General features: G+C 33.0%; 1 protein-coding gene across 1 annotated transcript; it reads left to right on the top strand.

Annotated features, from left to right (window-relative positions):
• The first annotated feature begins 539 nt into the window (after positions 1–539).
• LOC148852422 (TMV resistance protein N-like) lies at positions 540–17,142 on the top strand. The gene is made up of 5 exons (XM_088943040.1): positions 540–1,109; positions 13,599–14,700; positions 14,800–15,075; positions 15,167–16,252; positions 16,335–17,142. Exons 1-5 carry the CDS (start codon positions 601–603, stop codon positions 16,905–16,907), a joined length of 3,546 nt encoding a protein of 1,181 aa, XP_088799166.1. The 5' UTR covers positions 540–600; the 3' UTR covers positions 16,908–17,142.
• Positions 17,143–22,938: the final 5,796 nt, after the last annotated feature.

The raw sequence follows: 22,938 nt of genomic DNA, 5'->3' as shown, positions 1-22,938 counted from the left end.
AATGAAAAATGAAGGATAATATATATGCTTGTATCACTCAATTTCCAAGATTCCAAAGTTCTGTTATTAGCTGACTATAAGAAATATATTCAAATATGGCGGTGGAAATTTATAAAGTTAGTTCATGGAATAAGTTCTAAGCACACAGAAAAGCTTGATGTCCTCCCCCACCATGATTGTCGGCTGCCAAGGAGAGATATCATATGGTGATACTTCGTGGCCTGGGGGACTATTACCTTGAACTGTTAAACACCATTGATTAGGAATTACAATATTAATAAGTTCAGCCTATTGTGTATATCTGCCTCTATAGAATTGAAGGATACCGACAGAGACTGTAACAGTGGCTACAGGCTTACAGCTGATGCGAGCTCTGGTTCATACCCTAACAACCCTACCCACCAGAGCGCCAGTATATTGATATTCTTTGAACACGGATCCTACTATTAATAATTTGTCCTTTCTGGCGGCCATGCTTATTTTATATTATTTTTGTTATTATTGTCGGTATAGCAGGTTATTATAATTCACCGTCGATAAGCTATAAGCTACAGGCATTTGCATTCTCTTTATCTCTTGTGCTTTCCTTCTGGCATTTCAATGGCTTCACCCATGAAAACCAGTGAAGTTTCTTTACCTCCCACTTCCATCACTACTTCTCCATGGACGTACGATGTCTTTCTGAGTTTCAGAGGAGATGACACCCGAAAGACCTTCACCGAGAGCCTACACACGGCTTTAAAACAAAGAAAGATCGAGGTTTTCATAGACTACGAACTCAGCAGAGGAGAAGAAATTAAACCAGAACTCCTGAAAGCAATCGAAGACTCAGGCATTTCCATCATCGTCTTCTCGAAGAACTATGCTTCATCTTCATGGTGCCTTGACGAACTCTTGAAGATCATGGAGTGCAGAGAAAATATGGGTCAGATCGTTCTTCCTGTTTTCTATGATATCGATCCGTCCTACATCAGGAAACAAAGCGGGAGCTATGCGGATGCTTTTGCCAGGCACGAAAACGACAAGCGCTTCACAGAGGAGAAGTTGAAAGCGTGGCGAGAAGCTCTCACCAATGCTTCCAATTTAGCTGGGTTCAATCTACAAAACGAGTACTCCCCAGCTCTCACTCACAATCTTTTTTTTTTTTTTTTTGTTAATTAATCACTTAATTCTGTGGATGCATTTGTTCTACATGCTTTCTTACCTTTAACTTCAACAACTTAAACAAGTTTTTCACTGATCTGTTCAAAATTAATATGTAAACAGTTCAAAATTATTAAAAATGGAGATTCGTGAAGGAGTGTCCCTACGTTGCCATTGGAATTAAAGCAAGGACAGCTCTCTCTCTATATTTTATATAAATAATATAAAAACCTTCGTTGTAGGCTTGTAGTTTACCAAAAATCTGCAGTTACCCCCTTTGCATCAATATTCAAGTAATTAAGACTTCAAAGTTATTAAATTACCCTTGGGACATCTTTCTATATTATTCTAAACTTATCTAGACTTAACATTTTTATAGAATAATTAAAATTCTAACTCCAAGATTTTTTAAGTTAAAAGTGAAAATTTATTTTTAAGGTATTTTAATAAATTTTCATCTAAATTGATAAATATAAAGGTAAAATGGGTACTTTCATAAAATTAATACATTTTTTTTGTATTTGGTGCTATGCACCATTAATATTTAACTTTCCTGACCTCTTTTATCAACATTGAAACAAATCAGCTAATACACCAACGAATCAACCCTTAGCTAATATAAAATTAGTACATTAAGCCAAGGTTTTCCATCCATACAATAAGAAGAGGGAGGTAACTACAGATTTTTTCAATATTACAGGCGAGGTTTTTGTGAAATTAAAACTTAGGTAGGTTATTATGATATTATCAGGAGACAACCGACAAAGGTTGGCTGTTTTCAATAGTTTGAACAGTGGTGAAAATTAATGTGATGAAATTTTTTTAAATGACAAGAAAATACAATCAATTTGTTGTCATTTCATCATATCATGATATTTTTACGAGTCTCTCCTTGATGTGGCCCATCCTATGTTGGTCCCAATCTTCCATTCCAAATATCCAAAATGGAAGGATATATATATGAAGATTGTAACGGGTTGCAACTACGGGATCCTGTCAAATTCAATATTAATTGTTCATAGTGATACCTTATTAACATTAGTATTTTTTATTTAAGTTTTAATTGATTTAGGATTTAAATTGTTTTTGAATTTTTAATAATTAGCGGTTGTAATACAAAAAAGGCAAAATAATAATTGACAATGCAAGAGAAATTAAAAATATAAAGTTTTATAAATGCATGCAAGGGGAGATTTGATAACAGCTGAAATATTAATTATTGATTTATCTTTTTGACGTTTAGTGAATAAAAATAGTGATATAACAAAATATTTAGGGTCATAATAGTCAACCCTAGAGCTCCCAACCTACTTATATAATGAGTCATTCACTTAAAAGACTAGCAATAAGTCATTATACTAAAACTGGTGGGGAACCATGAGTGCACAGGCTTTGTTAAGACACATAATAGAAATTTTTTTTATATTTCAACTTTTTAAAAAACTAACAATTATTCATATTTTATATACTATTAAAAATTTATATAAAAATAAACAATTATTATAAATAAATATAAAATATACAATAAATAATTACTGAAAATACAATACTCAAATAATAAAAATACAATGAATACGAAAATATAATAAATACTGAAAATATATTAGATTAATCAATAAATAGTGTAATATCTAATAATTATTGAAAATTTACAATTAATTAAAAAAATGAAATAGATTTATACATAATTATTGAAAATATAAATACAATAAATAATTACTGAAAACACAATAAATATTAATTTTAGTATATATAAATATATAATAGATATAGATAAAGATTTTAAAACTATTATAATAAATATTAGTTTTTCTATAATTATTGATTGATAGAAGTGAAATAATGTTTTTATTATTAGTACATTAATAACTGTAATTATTATTTTATTTTTTAATATCTATTAAAAATATTTTTTGAATGTTATAACATATTTTTTATTTGTAAGGTCAATACCTCTAGATTATTTAATATATTTTCATTATTTCATTAATATTTTAAAAAAATTGAATTATTTATTTTTTTATAATCGTTTTATCTTATTCTATGAAATATATTATAATTATTTTTTGTGTTTTTAATATATATTTTAATTTGTTACTTAACTTTGTCATTTAATCTACTTTTTTATTTAAATAAGATTTACAATACGATTTAGTTATTAATTTTTTATATTTCCATAAAATTTTAAGTTATACTGTTATTACCTAATTTTATTTCTTGATTATATAATATAAAATATTAAATATATAAACATAAAATATCAAATTTTTATTAGTTCAAATGTTGTGAAATCTATTATAATTATTTTTTAGTATTTAAATTCAATTTATTTAAAGTTTTTAATTAATTTTATATATTATATTATATAATTATTTATCTATTTTTAGTATTTTGTTATTTAAGTATTTAAATAATATTTTCAATTTTAATTTTTTAAAATATTTATTATTTAAATAGCATTTAAAGAAATTTGTATTTATAATTTTACAATATTATTTTCTTGTTAAATTAAATAATCCATATAATTATAATTCATATTATATTGTTATTACATAATTTTGTTATGAATTTTTAAAAATATATAATAATTAATAGCCTGATTATGATTAAATTTATTATAATTATTTTTCTATTTTTATAAATATTTCAAAATTATTATATAATTTCATTTTAATATTTAAATAATTCTTAAACTTTTTAATTCAAGCTTTCTTTAAATAGATATAGATGAGAAAATGGGTGAGAGGATAAATAGGAAATAGAGATAATTTAGGAGAGAATAATGGGTGTGCTTTTCTAGAGATAAGGTTCTTAAATCATTTTTTTATGAAAAAATGGAGGAGAGAATAGAAGGAAATTAGAGTAGGAGTGTAGGACTCTAGTAAAGGGGATAATGATTCCACATGCTAGACATTAGAAAAGCAGTCCTCCCTTTCTTTATCTATTGGTTGTTTGTAAAATAGACATGAATAAAATAAAATTAAAAATTTAAGTAAAGGAAAAGCAAGATGACTTCCTTGTTTTAGTATATAAAGGGCACATCATAACATATCTTTAGTTCATTGATATGTTTTATATAAATAGTTTGATAACTTAAATGTTTTTAGATGAAAATGGATGACGTGGTAGGTCTCTTATATATATATTTTTTTAAATAATAGTTTTAATCAAATGAAACTTTCTATACCCAAAATTTTCTTACAAGAGTACGAGAACCATGATTCCTTGTAGCTGACTGATTAAAAAATAAATTGTAATGAGAGCAACTAAATTTTGTATTCATTAATTACTAGATTCACCTAATTATCAAAATTATAAAAAGTGATTTAACTTACCAAAAATTACGAACATTATGAAAATTTATTTATCAAAAATTTAAATTTTAAGGAAATTAACATACAAAATTATCAAAATTTAAATAACAAAATGAATCATAAATTTAATTTCCCATTTAACAAAATTAATCATCAAAATTAGCAAAATTAATTTACAAATTTTACCAAAATTATCAAAATTACATTATGTTCAGAAATTAATAATTCACCAAAATTAATAAATTATTATTTCCAAAATTACCAAAATTATTTATTCATAAAGTAGGAAAAATAATAATCTTTGATTAACTTTTATATCAAAATAAATAAAAAGTTACTTAGTGAAATTAATTTTGGGAATATACCAAAATTTAACAAAATTTCCAAAACCATTTTGACTAAATAGCCATAATTAACTTTCCAAATAACCAAAACTACAATAACTAAACTACCAAAAGTACGAACATTACCAAAATTTGTTTACAAAAAATTAAAATGTTTAGGTAAATTAATGCAAAAAATTATGAAAACTAACTAAATTACTTCACTTTCATAAATTAATAATTCACAAAAATTAATAAATTCGTAAATTAGAAAAAAAATATTCCTTGGTTAATTCTTAATTTAAGAAATAAAGAAAAATAAATTTTGGGAATATACCAAAATTTAACAAAATTTCCAAAACTAATTTACTTAAATTGCCATAATTAATTTTCCAAATAACCAAAATGACAGTAATTAAACTACCAAAAATTACCAATATTACCTAATTTACTTAAATTGCCATAATTAATTTTCCAAATAACCAAAATGACAGTAATTAAACTACCAAAAATTACCAATATTACCAAAAATTAAAATTTTTAGGAAAATTAATATACAAAATTTCCAAAATAAATACAACAAAATCGTTCACAAATTTAATTTTCCATATAAATAAAATAATACCAAAATTAAAGTACAAAACTTACCAAAATTAGCAAAACTACTTTACTTTCATAAACAAATAATTCCCCAAAATTAACAAAATTACAAAAAATAATAAATTAATAATTTCCTATATGTGAGCTCTAGGATACTCATGGTTGGCTCAAAAAGATGGAGTCGCCACCCATTTTTAGAGAAAATGAGCCCTCGTTTTAAGATTTGAAAAATTCAATTCAAGTCTTTCATAGTGATTCCGTTCTCCAAGAAAAAGGCACACAATTTAGTGATTTCGGGTCCCAAGGATTGGGAGAGGGAAGGTATTAGGCACCCCTCTCTCTAAGCTGCTGTAGCAATCCAATACAGGAGTTGTTTGGGCTCAATTTATTTTGGAAAACTGATAAATACAATAGCTATAAGTTATGAAATCTGGAGAAGCGTGCTCTTAGCTTCTCTTGAGACCGACTTTGAGGTGATGTTATTGGGTCTCAGGTACTAATTTTCCTAAGACCCTTGCCTCTTTGCCTCTATACTCAATCTAGAAGAAGTAGAGAACAATGCTTCTCCAAGGCTACCTCTCGTATGTAACCTTGTCAATGGTGTTTCAGTAGTCGAACTGAACAAAAGAGTGGTTGGATGACCTCCAAAGAGGTTTGAAACTATTGAATGCTTGGATGTTTCATGCAGATTTCAAATCTCTCATGTGTGACATTGAAACAAACTTTCCAGCAGCTAGAAATACTTTAAACAAAACTTGAGCGAGTTACGAAGATGGGCTGAGCATTTCTGGTGTTAAGACTGGAAAATAGGTGAAACAAATTTAAGGCTTGAGCTAGCTTCAAGGATTTCAGAATTTCAAGTAGAATGGTGTATTACATAAGTTGGGAAACTACCCCCCCACCTCAAGCTCGAGCTAGGCCTTTATTTATAGAGAAAAATGAGGAGAAAGGTTTTGAAACTCATCCAACTATAGTACCTAGGATTCAATAGCAATTTTTCACTAAAATAGGCAAAAGTTCTTTAAAGAAACAGATGCCTAGTCAAGATTTCTTATTTGATGAAACATTTTCTTCAATTTAGAGGTTGTTTTCATGGGTTTTTTGTGTCAATAGGAGCTTAAGGCATGCCTATCAAGATAGTCTCGTATTTGGGGTTTTCAGTGGCAAAAAATATAAATTTGACCAACTATTTCATTAGTCCAAGTGTTCTTGGTTTTAAGTAGGGATATCAAGGGGTTTTTGGGCTTTTTGGGTCTATTAGGCTCTATTTCATTTGGTAATTTAATCAAGGGTATAAAAATGGTATCTTTCTACTTTAATGGTCAAACAGATGAATTAGGATGCGGAATTTGACATGCTAGGGTTTTTTGGGTCTTTGAATATAGTGGTGATGTCTAATTGGTCAAATAGGACCGAGATGATTGAGATCTATGGATGACAAGTTCGGATCAACGAGATTTATTGAAATAGAATCTTGGTTTGATGAAGGGTCAAACGGGGAAATTTTGGGATAAAATTTGGTAGGTTGGGACTTTTTGAACATCTTAAATCTAATGGAAGTGATGGATCTTTGATCAAAGGTGTAGGTTGACTGATTTAGTTTAGATTATGGTTTTAGCTTATGGTTCTCCAATCAATAAAATGGCCCTAAATGGAATCTTACTTTTTCAATGGTCAAATGGAGGTATTTGGTCATGAAATTTGATGTGCTTGGGTTTTTTTTATCTCTAAATACAATGGTAAGGTCTGATTGGTCATGAAGTTGGAATGACAGATGGTAAGCTTTAATTAATGAAATTTACTAAAATAGGATCTTTGTTTGATGAAGGGTCAAATAAGGGAATTTTGAGCTACAATTTGGTAAGTATGCATTTTTTATCGTCCTGAATCTGATGGAAACTATGGATCTTTGATCAAAAGTGTGGTTTTTCAATCAACAAGAGGGACCAAAATGAAATCTTAATTTTTCAGTGATCAAATGGAGGACTTTGGTTATGCAATTTGACGTTCTAGGTTGTTTGGGTTTCTAAACAAGGTGGTAAGGTCCGATTAGTCATATGAAGTTGAGATGTCGGATGGTATGCTTTAATTAATAAGATTTGTTGAAATAGGATCGAGGCTTAATGGTGTGTTAAACGAAGGAATTTCAAGCTACAATTTGGTGGGTAGGCATGGATTAAGGTGAGGCATTACGCGGATAGTTCTGATCTAAGAAAGATATGGTCAATCTTGGCAAATCGTTCAAGGCCATGAAAACGAGATGTTGGTGTTTTTGCGGTTAATCATCGTAGATTTGTAGTGGGATTCGCTAGTTGATTGCTTCTTAGTGATCTTGAGGTGATGGGTGTGTTAGATTTGATTTTTGAGGAGTTGGAGTTTGAATATCGCATAGATCAGGGCCGTTAGAAAGGAAGTTTGCATGATAAACGGTGGATCTTTACAGTTTAGTTATGAAAGTTGATGCGTAACTAAGTTATAGTTTTCCAAGTATGGGATGATGTCTGATCGAATGTTGATATTGATCTCAAGGTTCTCATTCATCCCGTGGATTGTGTTAGATGAGGGTACTTCAGGTTTTGGAAAGTATCAAGTTAACCTGGTTGTGTTTCCAAGTTTTTGGGGTCTAAGAGGAGAGTACAAAATGGTAGGGTGAAGGAACCAAGCAAAAATTGGGTATTGACACTAAAGTTAAGAAATTATTCATTAATAAATTAGAAAAAAATATTAACGTTTGGTTAAACTTTAATTTAACAAAATAAATCAACATTAATTTAGTGAAATGACTTTTGAGAATATACCAAAATTTAGCAAATTTGACAAAATTAATTTGTGAAAATTCATTATAAGATTTACCAAAAATAATTTACATAATTAATTATCTCTAAATGAATTTACCAAAGTTATTAAAATAAGTGGGATAGAGTTTTCTCATTAGTATGAGAGAGAAGATATATAATGGGAGAAATTTTAGGAGCAAAGTGATTTTAATCTTCCCCAATTAGATAGTTTTAAAAATTTAGAAAATTAGAATGGGGATTTTGGAGGAAGTTTTGAAAGAGTAGAATGACAAGTGGATTGATTTGCCTATTTGTAAATTGATAATTTTCCAACCTGACCAAGTTAGGTTAGTTTTAGTTATCCCATTTGTAAATTGACCAAAACTAAACCAACCCAACCATAGATATATATATATATATTAATATTTTATATATATAATACCGCTATAATTTATTAAATTTAAATTTATTTTTTAATTTTAAATCTTTTGAACAGAGAAACTAAATGGAAAATAGACCAAAACCAATACAACCCGAGTTGGTAGGTTTCTCTAATGGTCAGTTGGTTTCGGGTGATAAACTCCTTAAGTGACCAAGTTGATTTGGTTGGCAAAACAATATGTAACTAAACTGAACTGATCTTTGAACACTCTTAATTTCAACTAAATTATTATTCTAATCTCTAATAAATAACAATTGTTTAATCTCCAACAATTATTGAAAATTTATAGAAAAATACACAATTGTTGAAAATAAATTTATAATGAAGATACAACAGGTATCTAATAAAAATACAATAATCACAAAAATACAATAAATATTGAAAATATATTACATTAGGTAATAAATAGTGAAGTATCAAATAATAGTTTAATCTCTAATAAATTAAATTTCAAAAGTTAAATAATAGTTGTTTAATCTCCAATAATTATTGACAATTTTCTGTTAAATAAGAAAACATAAATAGATTTATAAATAATTATTGAAAACACGTTTATCAAAAATTACAATAAATAATTACTAAAAATACAATAAATATTAAATTTAGTATATATAAATAAATAATGAATGTACACTCTTATTGAAAAATTATTACTAAGAAATATAAATACTTTGAAACTTATTTTCTATAATTATTGATTGTTATAAGTGAAATTAGTTACTTACATTATTATTTAATTATTTAAATAATATTTTATTTACAATTTTAAGATATTAATTATTTATTGTATTTAATAATACATAAAATTATAATTAGTACTATTATTACATAATTTGTTATTAATTTTGTAAAATGTAAAATTATTATTAAAATGAATTTTATTACATAATTTCGTTATTTTAACTATTTAAAATTTAGTCATGTTAAAATTGGAATTTTATTTATTTTAAAAGTTATTACGTAATATTAAATATTTTTTCATATAATTATTTAGCTATTTTTAATGTTTTGTTATTTAATATATTTAGTTTCTGACATATTTAAATATTTTTTATGTTTTAATATTAATTTTTATTGTTTGTATAACATTTAGTTTGAATAATTCATAAAATTTTAATTTATATTCTTACTACCTAATTTCATTATGAATTTTGTAAAAATATAGAATTATTGATAATATGAATATTCTAAAATCTATTATAATTAATTTTTGTGTTTTGAATAAATATTTTAAAGTTAGTATATAATTTCGTTATAATATTTAAATAATTCTAAAAAATTTTAATTGAAACTGTCTTTAGATAGATGTAGGTAAAAAGTGGGGAAGATGATAAATAGGAATTAGAAATAGTACTAAATTAGAGATAATTTGAGAGATAAATAGGAGTGAGAGACAATTTATGAGAAAATGGGGGAAAGTGGTGCCACTTGGCTAAACATTAGAAAAGCAATTCCCCCTTTCATTATGGTTGTTAGAAATAGTTTAGTGTATGTTATTTACTTATTGGTTTAATGGTAATTATGTGGAATTAAAAAAAATTAAAATTCAAAAAAACAGAAAATTAGGAAGGGAATTTAGAGAAAGGAGAGGCATGGTGACGTGGACCGTCTTGCTATACATATATAGATGCATGTTTGGTTAGTTCTTATTCCTCAAAAATTTTGTTATATAGCTGTACCTTATTCACAAAAAAAAAATAAATATATAAAATAAAGAACTAAGATGCCTTCTACAATGTGAATGTTTTTCTCTTTAAAGCCTCCCAACTAAAGTCCCAAATGTTTGAGAGGGGCACCAAAGCTTGGGTTTTTAAATGTCAAAGCCCACTAACAACTGCAATTAACCTAACATTAGGGATGAAGATGGGTCAATTTGTTTCAGTTCCAAGGCAAATAGAATATAATCTACAATCAATCCAAATAATACGTCATAATGAAAACATAATTGATTGTTAAAACCCACATTCAAACTTTAGATTACACCCAAGCTGGTTCCACCAAGCCCAACGAAGGCCGGTTTCGGTAGGTTAAAGCCCTAGACCCTGGAACCAACATGATGAGAGTTAGTTCCAAGATTTTGGAACTATATCCTACCGAAGAGTTGGTTCGAGGTCAATTTCAATCGGTTCTAGGTAGAACCAATCCATGTGCTCAGTCCTAGCCAATACTTTGAAGCTCAATGGGTTACCTATTGGATTATTTAATAAACCCACCTTGAACCCTTCATGTTTACTTGAAAATTTATCAGACATAGGGTTGTTCATTAAACCAATAAAACTGACCAATCTGACCCAATTCAACCCAAGTTGGTTGGATTTTTAGAAATTTTGGTTAGGTTCGGTTCAACCATTTATAATGACCCAAGAGGTCGGATCATTTTGGTTTGGCCTTGTGCAAATCAATCAAAACTTACTCAACTTGACATATATATTTAAATTTTAAACATAATTTTTTTAATAATACCATTGATATTTTTTAATTTAAATTTAATTTTTTAAGTTTAAATCTTTTGAACCAATTGACCAAATCAAAATCTACCCAAACTGATAGAATCCAAATTGGTCAATTTTCACTAATGGTTAATCGGTTTCAAGTGACTAATTCCCCAAACCGACCAGGTAATCGGAATGACAATAAGGTGGATTTAGGACGGGGATCATATATTCCCTGTCCCCGACCTTGATTCTCATCAACAATAAAAGTTATCCTCCATCCCAGATCGTCAATGGAAATAGGTTCCTCATGGGGACTTGAAAAATAAATTTACTTAAAATAAATAAAAATTTTAAAATATAAATAACATTTTAAAATTTAAAAAATAAATTAATATAGGTTCCCCAACCCAAGTGGGGGATACCTATTAATCCCCACCCCTATCCCTGCCCCCACCAAAACAAACTAAACTGACCTTTCAACCATCGCTACCAGATAGGTTCGACTAGCCTTTCAACCAAAGCAAACTGACCAGTGAACACCCCTAAATTCAGACCCCATCAATGACTAATACAAGTTTGAAATTGAAAATTGAAACATGACATTGCCTTCTTCACCTAAACTAGGACCAACCGTCATTAGTTACAAGTACCAAGGCACCCCTCCACCCTCACCACTGAAGCAACCCCTAGCCAAAACCACTCTAGATCTACTACCCACAAATTGTTCCCAATGTGCTGCTATAATTACCAGTGGGTTGGGATGTAGGAACAATTCATGGGTAGAAAATCTGAGCCAGCCAAAATCACCGTCTCTCCCCGTTGAAATAGAAGACAAAACCTATCAAACGCCTCAACTTTTGTTTACCCTCTTCCTACGTCTCCTTTGGGCATGATCGAAGAGCACAACTTCTCGCCCTCTCAAAAATTCTCAGCCTGCAGAGTTTACCATTCTGAGTATTTGTCTTAGCACTCTGTTGAGGATCAAAACAGGGATCACAATCTACTTTTTCCACCGACACCTTACACCAGGTTTCACTACTTTCTACCTTCACCCTTAGCAAATGCAAGCACCCTTCACAACCACCTCTACTAGTTTAATTAGAAATTTCAAACAACAAACTCCCCTAGTTGCAAGTCCAAACTTTCCCAATTAGCGTTCTTCTTATCCACCCTTATCAATCCCCTTAAAACGTATATGATGTCTTTGAAGAATGTGGAACATTACACATTCGGCAGCGAACCAAAAATTCTAACCCACCATTTGTCCAAATCTAGCCATCCGCAACACCTTACTCCCATTTTTTAATGCATCACAGTAATAATTCAACTTTGGTGCTAACGGGTGGCGGGACTCAAATCCACATCTCTGCTGGGTTAATGTACCTACTGAGTCATGCACCACTTGGTGTATTTACTCCATTCCTGTAAAATCTCTTTCGGGCTTGTTTTTAATTTAAAAAAAAAATCTCTTGTTTTGAGCATCACAAATTAATCTCAAAACAATAAACAAATATTTGTGGCATTTTTTATAGAAACTATAATTTAGTTTTCTGCCATTCTTTTACTATTTCATGCATGATTTCATTCCTTGCAGTTATGGGGATTTATCCCCAAATGTAAGAACAACCATATCCCTTGTGCAAAATGACAAGAGAGCATGAGATGGTTGAGAGTCTCCTTTTCGTTATATAAAATGCACAGGCTATTATCCATTCCATCGTTAAATTGGTATGTAAACATTGTTTAAATCCCTCCATAGTAGGCCTTCCAAAAGTAGTAGTAGACTTTCCAAAAGAGTAATAGTTAAAAACTATGAATCAAATACATTTTTTTCTGAAAAATAAATTCATTTCAAACTAACAAGTGCCCTATATTACTCATTTCCATTCTTAAAAAAAAAAAAAAAGAAAAAAAAACTGTATATGTTGGCAATCATAAACGGCTGGCCTAGGTCTCCAAATACAATTAACCTAATGTTTGAGAGCCAAAAGAAGGGACAATGCTTCCACTGGTTCTGTTTCAATCGCTGGGAGAGATGACACCACTCTCATCAACAGAAAGCCTCCACACATTGCTTTTCTACAGCCGCCCCATGTCCATTCTTGCAAGCAACATCAAAGTATATCAGGATGTCAATATCATCAACCCCCTGCTCAAAGCCTGAGTCTTGGTTCATTTCTAAAATGATATTTTATTTATATCTTCTAGAAATCTGTCTTTAATTAAGCATTTTGCTATAAATTTATATATAACATGGCACAAGGTTATTGGCCAGATTTGTGTTGGCTTTTCAACCTCACTATATACGGCATGCGTGGTAAATATGTGCAATTTATCTCCTTTACAAAACTTCCACTCTTGAAAAATCTTTAATCAATCCACAGAGATCTTCCCCAACCATTCCCCAATAGTTTTGGAAAATTATCTAAAAAAGATGTTAAATTAATTTCCTTGGTAAAAATGTTATATATGCATAAATTTGTGTTTTTTCTTTAAGGCCTATTATAACCCATTTGTGTTTATTCTTCTATTTTTGTTACATTGGAAATTAACATAAATGGCAGGGATCAAGAAAAGTTTATCCAGAGGATTGTTGAAAATGTTCTGACAAGGATGAGCAAAAAGCCTTTGAATGTTGCTGTTTATCCAGTTGGAATGGATTCCAGAGTAAAAGAAATTTTCTCAATGTTAGGTACCTGCTCAAATGATGTCCGCTTTGTAGGGATATGTGGTATGGCCGGAATAGGGAAGACAACCATCGCTAAGGCTGTCTATAATCGCCTCTGTCAAGAATTCGAAGGCAGCAGCTTTCTTAGTAATGTTGGAAAAAAATCTGAACAAATCAATGGTCTAGCTCGCTTACAAGAAAATCTTCTTTCTGATATCCTAATAAAAGAGAACCTAAGTGTAAGAGACACTGGTGAAGGAATCGATGTGATACAGAAAAAACTCTGTAATAAAAAGGTTCTTATTGTTCTTGATGAGGTGGATCAAAGTAGCCAATTAGAGGCATTAGCCAGAAAGCATGAGTGGTTTGGAGAAGGAAGCAAAATCATCATAACAACTCGATACGAGCATTTGCTAAATTTGGTTCCAGTAGATGAAATATATTCAGTGAAAGAATTGGATCCTCATGAATCTCTGCAACTCTTTAGTTGGCATGCCTTCAGAAAAAACTGTCCTGAAGAAGGTTACTTGGAACTCTCAAGAGATGTAGTAAGTTATGTAAGAGGACTTCCATTAGCTCTAAAGGTTTTCGGTTCTTTTCTAATTGACAAAAGAAGAACATCTGAATGGATAAGTTCATTGGAGAAGTTGAGAAATATCCGGCCTGATGAAATTGAACAAAAGCTTAGAATAAGCTTTGACGCATTAGATCGTGAAAATAAGGAAATCTTCCTTGACATCGCATTCTTCTTCATTGGGATGAATAAGAACTATGCAATTGAAATATTAGATGGTTGTGGTTTCTCCTCAGAAGCTAGCATAAGTGATCTTGTTTACAGATCTCTGATCACAATCGATGAAAATGATGAGATAAGAATGTCTTTTCTACTTCGAGACATGGGAAGGGAAATTGTCCTTCAAGAAGCTCCAAAAGATTGTGGGAAGCGCAGTAGATTGTGGTCTCATAAAGATGTCTGTGACATTTTGGAAAATAAGATGGTAAGAGTTAAATTACATATACATGTGAATCTCTTCTTATTATGAATCTCTTCTTATTATGAATCTCTCAAATCTCCAATGTTGTTTGTTTATTTTCAGGGAACAGAAAATGTTGAAGGCCTCATCCTAGAAAACACTGAAACAATGGAAATGAAATTTGTTACAGAAGCCTTTGCAAATATGAAAAGGCTAAGACTGCTTCAACTCAATAATGTGGACATCAATGGGGACTATGGACTTATTTCCAGAAAGTTAAGATGGCTTCGATGGAACCGATTCTCTTTGGAATTTATACCAACTAATTTTCATCTGGATAACCTTGTTGCTCTGGAAATGCAATACAGTAAAATCAAACAAGTCTGGAAGGAAGAAAAGGTATGCCCAGGAACATAATTTCTGTGTTTATCAATGTTAATTAATAAAAATGAAACTGATTTTCTTTTACTCAAAATGCTTCTTTCTACAGTTGCTCAAGAATTTGAAAATACTTGATCTCAGTCATTCTGCTGACCTAGTTAAAACCCCGGATTTCTTAAGTCTCCCAAATCTTGAGAGGTTAATTCTTGAATGTTGTACAAGTTTAGTTGAGGTTCACCATTCAATTGGACATCTTCATGGACTTATTGTCTTCAATCTGAAAGATTGCAAAAGTCTTGAGATTCTTCCTGAAAGCATTTGTAACGTGAAATCTCTGAAAAATCTTATTCTCTCTGGATGCTCTAGTCTCAAGATGTTGCCAGAAAAATTGGGGAGTATGGAATCACTAACGAACCTTTCTTTGGAAGAAACTTCTATAGAACAGCTACCCAATTCTATTGTACAGTTGGAGAACCTAAAAACTTTATCTATCAAGGGAATCAAGGAACCACCAGAATCTCTGAGAAAAACTCCCGACTCAATTGGCCTACTACCAGCTTCATTATCCGGTCTACGGTCATTAAAATCTCTCAAAATTAGATATTGTAATCTATTAGAAGGTCCCCCTAGTGAGATTGGGAGCTTGCTGTCATTAGAATATTTGGATCTCTGCGGCAGCCATTTTTGCAGTCTACCAAACACCATCAGTCAACTTTCTAAGCTCAAGAATCTCTGGTTGGGTGACTGCACGAGGCTTGAAGCACTTCCAGAACTTCCATCAAATTTAGACTACTTGCACACTGGTGGCTGCACATCATTGAAAGAATTTTCTAATCTTTGGAGCTTATCTTCTTTGGAAGGATTAGATATAAGCCAAACCAGTGTTTGTAATTTGCCAAGCAGCATCCGTGGCCTTTCTCAACTTAAGGAACTTCTGCTACAAGACTGCAAAAGACTTAAATCAATCCCAGAACTTCCATCAAGTCTGGAAAGAATATATGCTAGTGGTTGCACAAAAATGGAAAGATTACCAAATCTCTCAAACTTACAGAACCTATCACTCCTGATACTTACAGATTGCCACAAGTTAGCTGAGATTGAGAACCCACAAAGGAAGGAACCCATTCAAGAAATTCACATGGATAGGTGCAAAAATTCATATACCTTTATGAAGAGTTTCCTAAATCTTCTCCAGGTCTCTCTCTCTCTCTCTCTCTCTATCTTTCTATCTATCTATCTATCTACTCATCTCAAATTATATATGGTACATGGTACAGGGGGCAAAAGATGAATGTAGTGGATTTAACGCCATACTTGCTGGGAGTGAGGTTCCTGATTGGTTTACATGTCGAACCCTAGGTTCTGAAGTGTCATTTGAGGTGCCTCTAGTATTGGGTTGTAAGGTCCGAGGGCTCACTTTGTGCGCTGTTTATGCCGGATACGACAAGACCTGCATATTCAGCATTGCTCATTATGCTTATATCATTAATATAACGAAAGGTGTTCATTGGCTACTAATGGGCAGTCAAATTCACGGTAAAAACAGTTGTAAAAACAACATGTGGGTGAGGCATAGAGCACATCCTGACATGGGGAAATGGTTGGAAGGTGGGGATCAAGTAAGGGTTATTGTGCATGCTACACAAGCGCACAAGGTGAAGATGTGTGGGGTGCATTTGGTATACAAGCCTGATGATGAGAAGCGTTCGAATGTCGTCATTGTTGAAGATGAACGGTCAATGTTAGGTAATTCGAGGGCTAAGAATAAGAGACAGGGAAATCAAAATGGAGCAGGACCCAGTAATATCCTGTCTGATCCAGTACTTTTTAACCCACATCTTTTCTATTAGTTCTCAGTCAGGCTTTGAGTCAATCGTATCTCAAAAGGAGGAGACACTACTTATTCTAGCATTATTCTAGCATTGTTATTTATGAAGTTGTTTGTTGTCGTTCCTGCTGTTCTTTTCCGGTTGTTTTTATTTTTGTTGTTGTTATAACAGTTAATGCACTTATACCTTTTCTTTTTAGTTCTTGTTTTTGGTGGTGTTGTCATAGTTAATCAAATTAGTATTATTGTCTTTGCTACTGCTGTTAATGTAGCTTTTCTTTCTATTGATAGATAAAGGTTTTAAATTAGATGAACTTAAACCAGATAAAATTTTGTACAAGAGCATCCAGAGGTGAGTGCTCAAAATAAGAGTAGTCTTGAGATGAACTTTTGGTCCACTTGACCAACTGATGGGCTAAACTAGAAATTCTAGGATATAGTAGGTGTTTGGGATCGATGCCCTTTTTTTCAAGAAACGGTGCAATATTAGTGTTACATCAGAAATTCATTTTATGAGAAAATGCTTGCTATATGGTTAATTGTTTTTCCGAACAACATTTTCTTAGATCATGTTTTAGAAATGGGAAAGGTGTGATCTTACAAAAAGAGGATCTGCTCCTCACATAGGGCGCCTCACACCAACTTCACACGTACATCCTACCATGCATTTGGGAATATATATATCCCATATTGATGTACCCAATACATGGTGGATATGCCTGTGAGACGCCCCTGTGTGAGAAAAGATCCCATCACTTACAAAACACCCTTTTTGGTGTTTTCCCTTTTCTTTCTATTGTTGTTAGCAATAGTGTGCTGATATGGCATTGAAAAATGCCTATGTGGCAACAACATCAATGGTAGCAAATAGAAAACCTAAGAAGATGTTTTAAGAAAACATATTTATGTAGCACCATTTTCTAAAAAGAACACCTCTATCAGAAAATGGCATTGATCCCAAACATCGCCATAAATAAATCAACAAAGTTGCTCTAGTAGCCAAGTTCTTGGCTTCGAAAAAAAAAAGGTCTAAAGAACAACAAGCTACAGGAGCTTGATTTGTAAAAACTCTGAACACCGTCTAATAGTCAACACAAGAAATTATCCCATGCACATCATCCATTTTGAACCACAAGAAGACGACCTTGGTAAATTGCCATAAGCTTAACCCTATTCGAAGAGGAACAACCTTGAAATTTTCCAATATAGGCATCTGAGAACACCAACGAAGATGAGTACATTAAACCTCTAAAAGTGCCAATACTGGGAGACAAGGTAGGTGTGAAGGAAAGGGAAATACATCATATGGATGGCCGAACCATGCAAGATGGTTGGGCTAAATTTCACAAGTTTCCTTTACCCTTCCAGGAATCATATTCCCAATTTTAGAAAAATTACTTTTTCTATGATCATTCTTGCACCGAAATCGGACCACATTTGAAACCAACAGAAAAGGGAGAAGTATACCTAATACGGATTCCACAATTGTAGCTCCCAAAGTGGTAGTTCACACCCAAAGAAAGAACCAAAACCAGTTTCCACTAAAAATGGCACAACTTGAATTGAAGCCGGTTCAGGAACATAGTTTTCAACAAAACCGTGATCCAACACCTTGGATCAAACAAGGAAGGTGAGCATGAATTGATTCTGATGTTTTCTTGCAAAAGATTAGAAATCAAGACTGATCAAGATCAACCACAAGGGGGAGAATGAACTCGGGTTTCTAGAGCGGCAAGAGCTGAGAGAGATCTGAGAGTAAAGTTATCTGGAGCAAATTTTGATCTCCTCTTTTCTTTGACTTAAGGATCACCACTCCAAATCGAATTAAGAGGTTCATAATCCAAATCTTTATTTGGATTTGGAATCTTAAAGTGGATAAAACTTATCCTCTTATCCTAATGTTCGACCCAGACCCTTATCCAAACCCGTATTTGCCTAAGTAGTTGTTGGCCCATTTGGTTAACTTTGTATGGCATGGGACCCCAATAATTACCCTACATATGCCCATATGGGTTCGGTCCAGACTCCATGGAAAGGGTTGGCCGAATTCACTATCAAGCACAGTGAACCCCTGAGTCCATCAATATGGGCTCTTAATGGGCCCAACATTTATATTAAATAATCCTTGAGTCCAGCCATCCTATGAAGGCCCAAGGATAATGGACTTAAAGTAAGATATAGCCCATCAGGTGAATAGCCCTAAATGGTGTCTTACACTAAACCTCTTAGCCCATAATGATCAAACATTGCCCGATAGGGAAGGACCTCTCCCCTAGCTACAAGGTGTAGTATTGCACTCTCTGTCCGGATGGGTCCCGAGAATTAAAACTTTTTGTAGACATTTTTCTTAAAACATATATATATATATATATATATATATATATATATATATATATCATATAAATAAATTTTACAAAACAAATCTCAAACAAGTTTGAAATTGACTACCGACAATTTTGGTTTCCATCAAAGAGAGTGCAATCTCGATCTTTTATTTTTTCCAACAAAGTGACTCATTCTGTCACTATGATCACCCACTCGAGTGAATTCTCAGACAGCCCCAACATACCCAAGTTTTGACCCCTAAAGGATCTCATTGATTGGCATATCAAAGATAGCCTAACCTAGTGCAGTACCATAATTGAGTCTAGGAATTATGTGCAACCTTCCAGTTTTGCCTATGAGTCTTCAAGGCCCAAGGAACAACTAGAAAATGGTCTAGGTTCAATCTTTCAAACAATCACACACTACATGTGCTTCAGGTCCAACCCTAGTAGCTGAGACAAGTTGCCCCAACCTTCTTGGCAGCACATCAGTGTCAGCTTTAGTAGAAAAAACTTTCCTAAGTCTATCCAACGACTGAGAACATTCTAAACTAACATGAGTCTCATAAGTGTCTAGTTTAAAGGTAACTATACAGAAACACACCAATTATAATATGAAACAATTATGTACTTTTATTCATTTACAATAAATGGATATGTACATCAATCTAATTGGAGCTAAGGGAATACACTATGTAATAACTCCCACTTGCACTTAGGTCCAATTTGGTACAGGCCTGAGTCTTATACTATCAACATGTTTCTCAAACAATTTCTGTGTAAGTGGCTTAATAAATGGGTCTGCCACATTCGTTGCTAATGCTATCTTCTGAATCCAGACACCCCCTCTACTAACAATCTCCCGAAGTACATGATACTTCTTCTCGATGTGCTTTGACTTCGAGTGGGCTCTTAGCTCCTTAGCCTAAGCAATGGCTCTAGTGTTGTTACACAACAATGGAATGGGTAATGTGCTGGATGGAACAATTCCTAATTCATGAATGAACTTCTTCATCCACACTACTTCCTTGGTAGCTTCACTTGTGGCAATGTACTGGGCCTCAGTCGTGGAATTTGCTATGGACCCTTGTTTGTTGCTTTTCTAGCTAAATGTATAGGACCCCATTGTAAAGATGTAACCAAATGTAGACTTTTTATCATCTGGGTATAACTGAAAATTGACACAGTATACCCAATGATTTGTAGTGAAGTACCATTGAAGACAAGACAAAATTCTTTTGTCCTCTAAAGGCATTTGATTATTACATTCATAACCTAAGCAATGTCTAGCCGAGTGCATAACATGGCATACATGATACTCCCTAAGTTAGAGGCATAGGCAACTTCTCTCATGCCCTTAATCTCCTCAGGAGTCTTGGGAGACATACCCTTGGAGAGAGTTGATTCGTTCTAAAAGTGACAAATCCCTTTTTGGATTTCTCCATGTTATATATGTTGACAATCTTGTCAATGTAAGTAGATTGGGATAATCCTATTATCTTCTTTGATCTATCTCTATAAAGTCAAAGTCCCAAGATATAAAAGGCTTCTCTGAGATCTTTCATGTAGAACTGTTGTGAAAGCCATATCTTCAACGTAGTCAATATTCCTACATCATTTCCAATGAGTAGAGTGTTGTCTATATATATAACAAGTAACGTAACCTTATCTCCCACTAATTTCCTATAAATACAGGGTTCATCCGAATTCTGCTCAAAGTCAAATTGTTTGATCGTAGAGTGAAATTGGATGTTCCAAATTCTTGAACCTTGCTTTAATCCATAAATGGATCTATTCAGTTTACACATCATATGTTCCTGATCAGCAGTAATAAAGCCTTACGGCTACTGCATATAGATATTTTTAGTAAGATCTCCATTCAGGAACGTGACTTTGACATTCATATGGCAAATCTCGTAATCATAGTATGCTGCTACAGATGGCAAGATCCGTAAGGATTTAAGCATGGCCACAGGCGAAAAGGTTTCTTCATAGTCGACTCCCTCTTTCTAAGTGTAGCCATTTGCTATAAGACGAGCTTTATAGGTCTTAACCTTTCCATCAGGGCCCTTCTTCCTCTTGTAGATCCATTTCACCCCAGGGAGTGGGTCTACGAGAGTTCAGACTTCGTTGGTTTTCATTGAGTTCATCTTGACTTTCATGCTATCTATCCACTTTAAGAAATCTATGTCCAATATAGCTTCTACATAAGTCATGGGGTCTTCCTCGCTAATCGTGGCTTCCATCAATTAACTTTCTTGATCATAGTCGTAAAGAACTAGAGGCCTGGATACTCGGGCATATCTTCTAAGTTGGGTATTATCTTCTTAGTTGTCCTAGATACTCGAGCATATCTTCCTCACTAATCGTGGCTTCCTCACTGACCAATATATTGGTCTCTATGACAAGAGATTCGAAATTTCCTTCTTTGTAAATGGATTCTAGATATTAAGGACACTTCTTCTTCCAATGTTCAATCTATTTGAAAAAGTGACACTCATCAGATGATTTATCTTTCTTTTGCCTTTTTTACTTGCCTACTTTCTTTTGAGGCCTCTTATTGAACTTCCCCATTCTTTTCTTCGATTTTCCACCTTCAACAAGCATGGCTACTGGCTTGTCCTTCTTAATCAGTTCTTCAACCCTCTACAACATATTGTTGAGTTCCTAAAGGCTAACTTAACTTCCCCATGTTATAATTCATGACAAACTGATTGAAAGAGGAAGGCAAAGAGTTCAAGATGGCATTAATCTTGGTGTCATTACCGAGTTGGGATCCAAAAACCTCCAGTTCATTAATATACCCAACCATCTACATGACGTGGTCATGAACCGGGTGGCTCTCGGTCATCCTTGTGGTCATTAACAGCTTAAGGACCTTCTATCGGGCAGAACGATTATGCTCCTTGTAGGTAGGGTAAAGGCTAGTTGGGGGATGGTCTCTTTGAAAGATAGAGAAAAATTGAGAGTCAGAGAGGGGTTGAATCTTAGGCTAAGGCATCAAGCTTGAGTGGTGGAGCTGGGAGTCAATGGCAAGGGTGCTTGATTGTTGAATGGCTTTCAATATGAGGAGGATCTCTATTTATGGGGGAGATTCCGAAATCCTAAAAGGTAGGGGATAGAGGCACTCGTCTCCTATTGTGAAAGGGGATATTGTGCTTATTGTCAATCATTAAGTGCACCACTAGGGTTTCTCCATGTGTCTCATGGGGATCTTTTTGAGGATCAGCTTTCCTTTCACTCAGGAGCCCTCATTATTCACGTGTACTACCACCTCTTGTGTGTGTAGGTGGTGCTTGGACAAGGTTCCTTAACGGGCCATGGCATCGCAGTGGTTGAGGGTTTACCGCAAGTCTGTGCCTATAGGGGTCTCACCGTGGGTTTAGCCCAAGTTTGCCTTAGCTTGGGCTACGAGTGGGCTTGTCAAGAGTGTGCTATGAACCGCAAGTTTATCGCGGCTTTGCGATGTGCGATGTGGATTCATCATGGGCCTATGGTGCATCACGGGTTATTTGCAAAAGGAAGGTTAATTGTAGGTTGAGCACAAGCATCCATGTGGTATCAATACAGTGTTTAATGTTCTCTGAGGGACTAAATGAACACTATATTCCTACACTCCCTATACACAATCTTTAGACTATGTAGAAGATCTCTACAAACTTCAATCTTCTTGAATTATCTTTGGATAGCATTATTTAAAGATGCTACAACGTAACACCGGGTAAGAGA

This window comes from Nelumbo lutea, chromosome 5 (genome assembly GCF_056320005.1).
Source record: "Nelumbo lutea isolate HS-2025 chromosome 5, American lotus-T2T, whole genome shotgun sequence".
Lineage (NCBI taxonomy): Eukaryota > Viridiplantae > Streptophyta > Magnoliopsida > Proteales > Nelumbonaceae > Nelumbo > Nelumbo lutea.
Note: the sequence above shows the minus strand (reverse complement) of the source record. Positions and strands in the feature narration are given on the sequence as shown.

Excerpts from the sequence above, each read along its gene's own strand:
- LOC148852422 (XM_088943040.1), top strand. The coding sequence starts at position 601 with ATGGCTTCACCCATGAAAACCAGTGAAGTTTCTTTACCTCCCACTTCC. Across the intron at positions 15,076-15,166 it reads AAGTCTGGAAGGAAGAAAAG|TTGCTCAAGAATTTGAAAAT; the intron begins GTATGCCCAGGA and ends TTCTTTCTACAG. Across the intron at positions 16,253-16,334 it reads GTTTCCTAAATCTTCTCCAG|GGGGCAAAAGATGAATGTAG; the intron begins GTCTCTCTCTCT and ends TACATGGTACAG.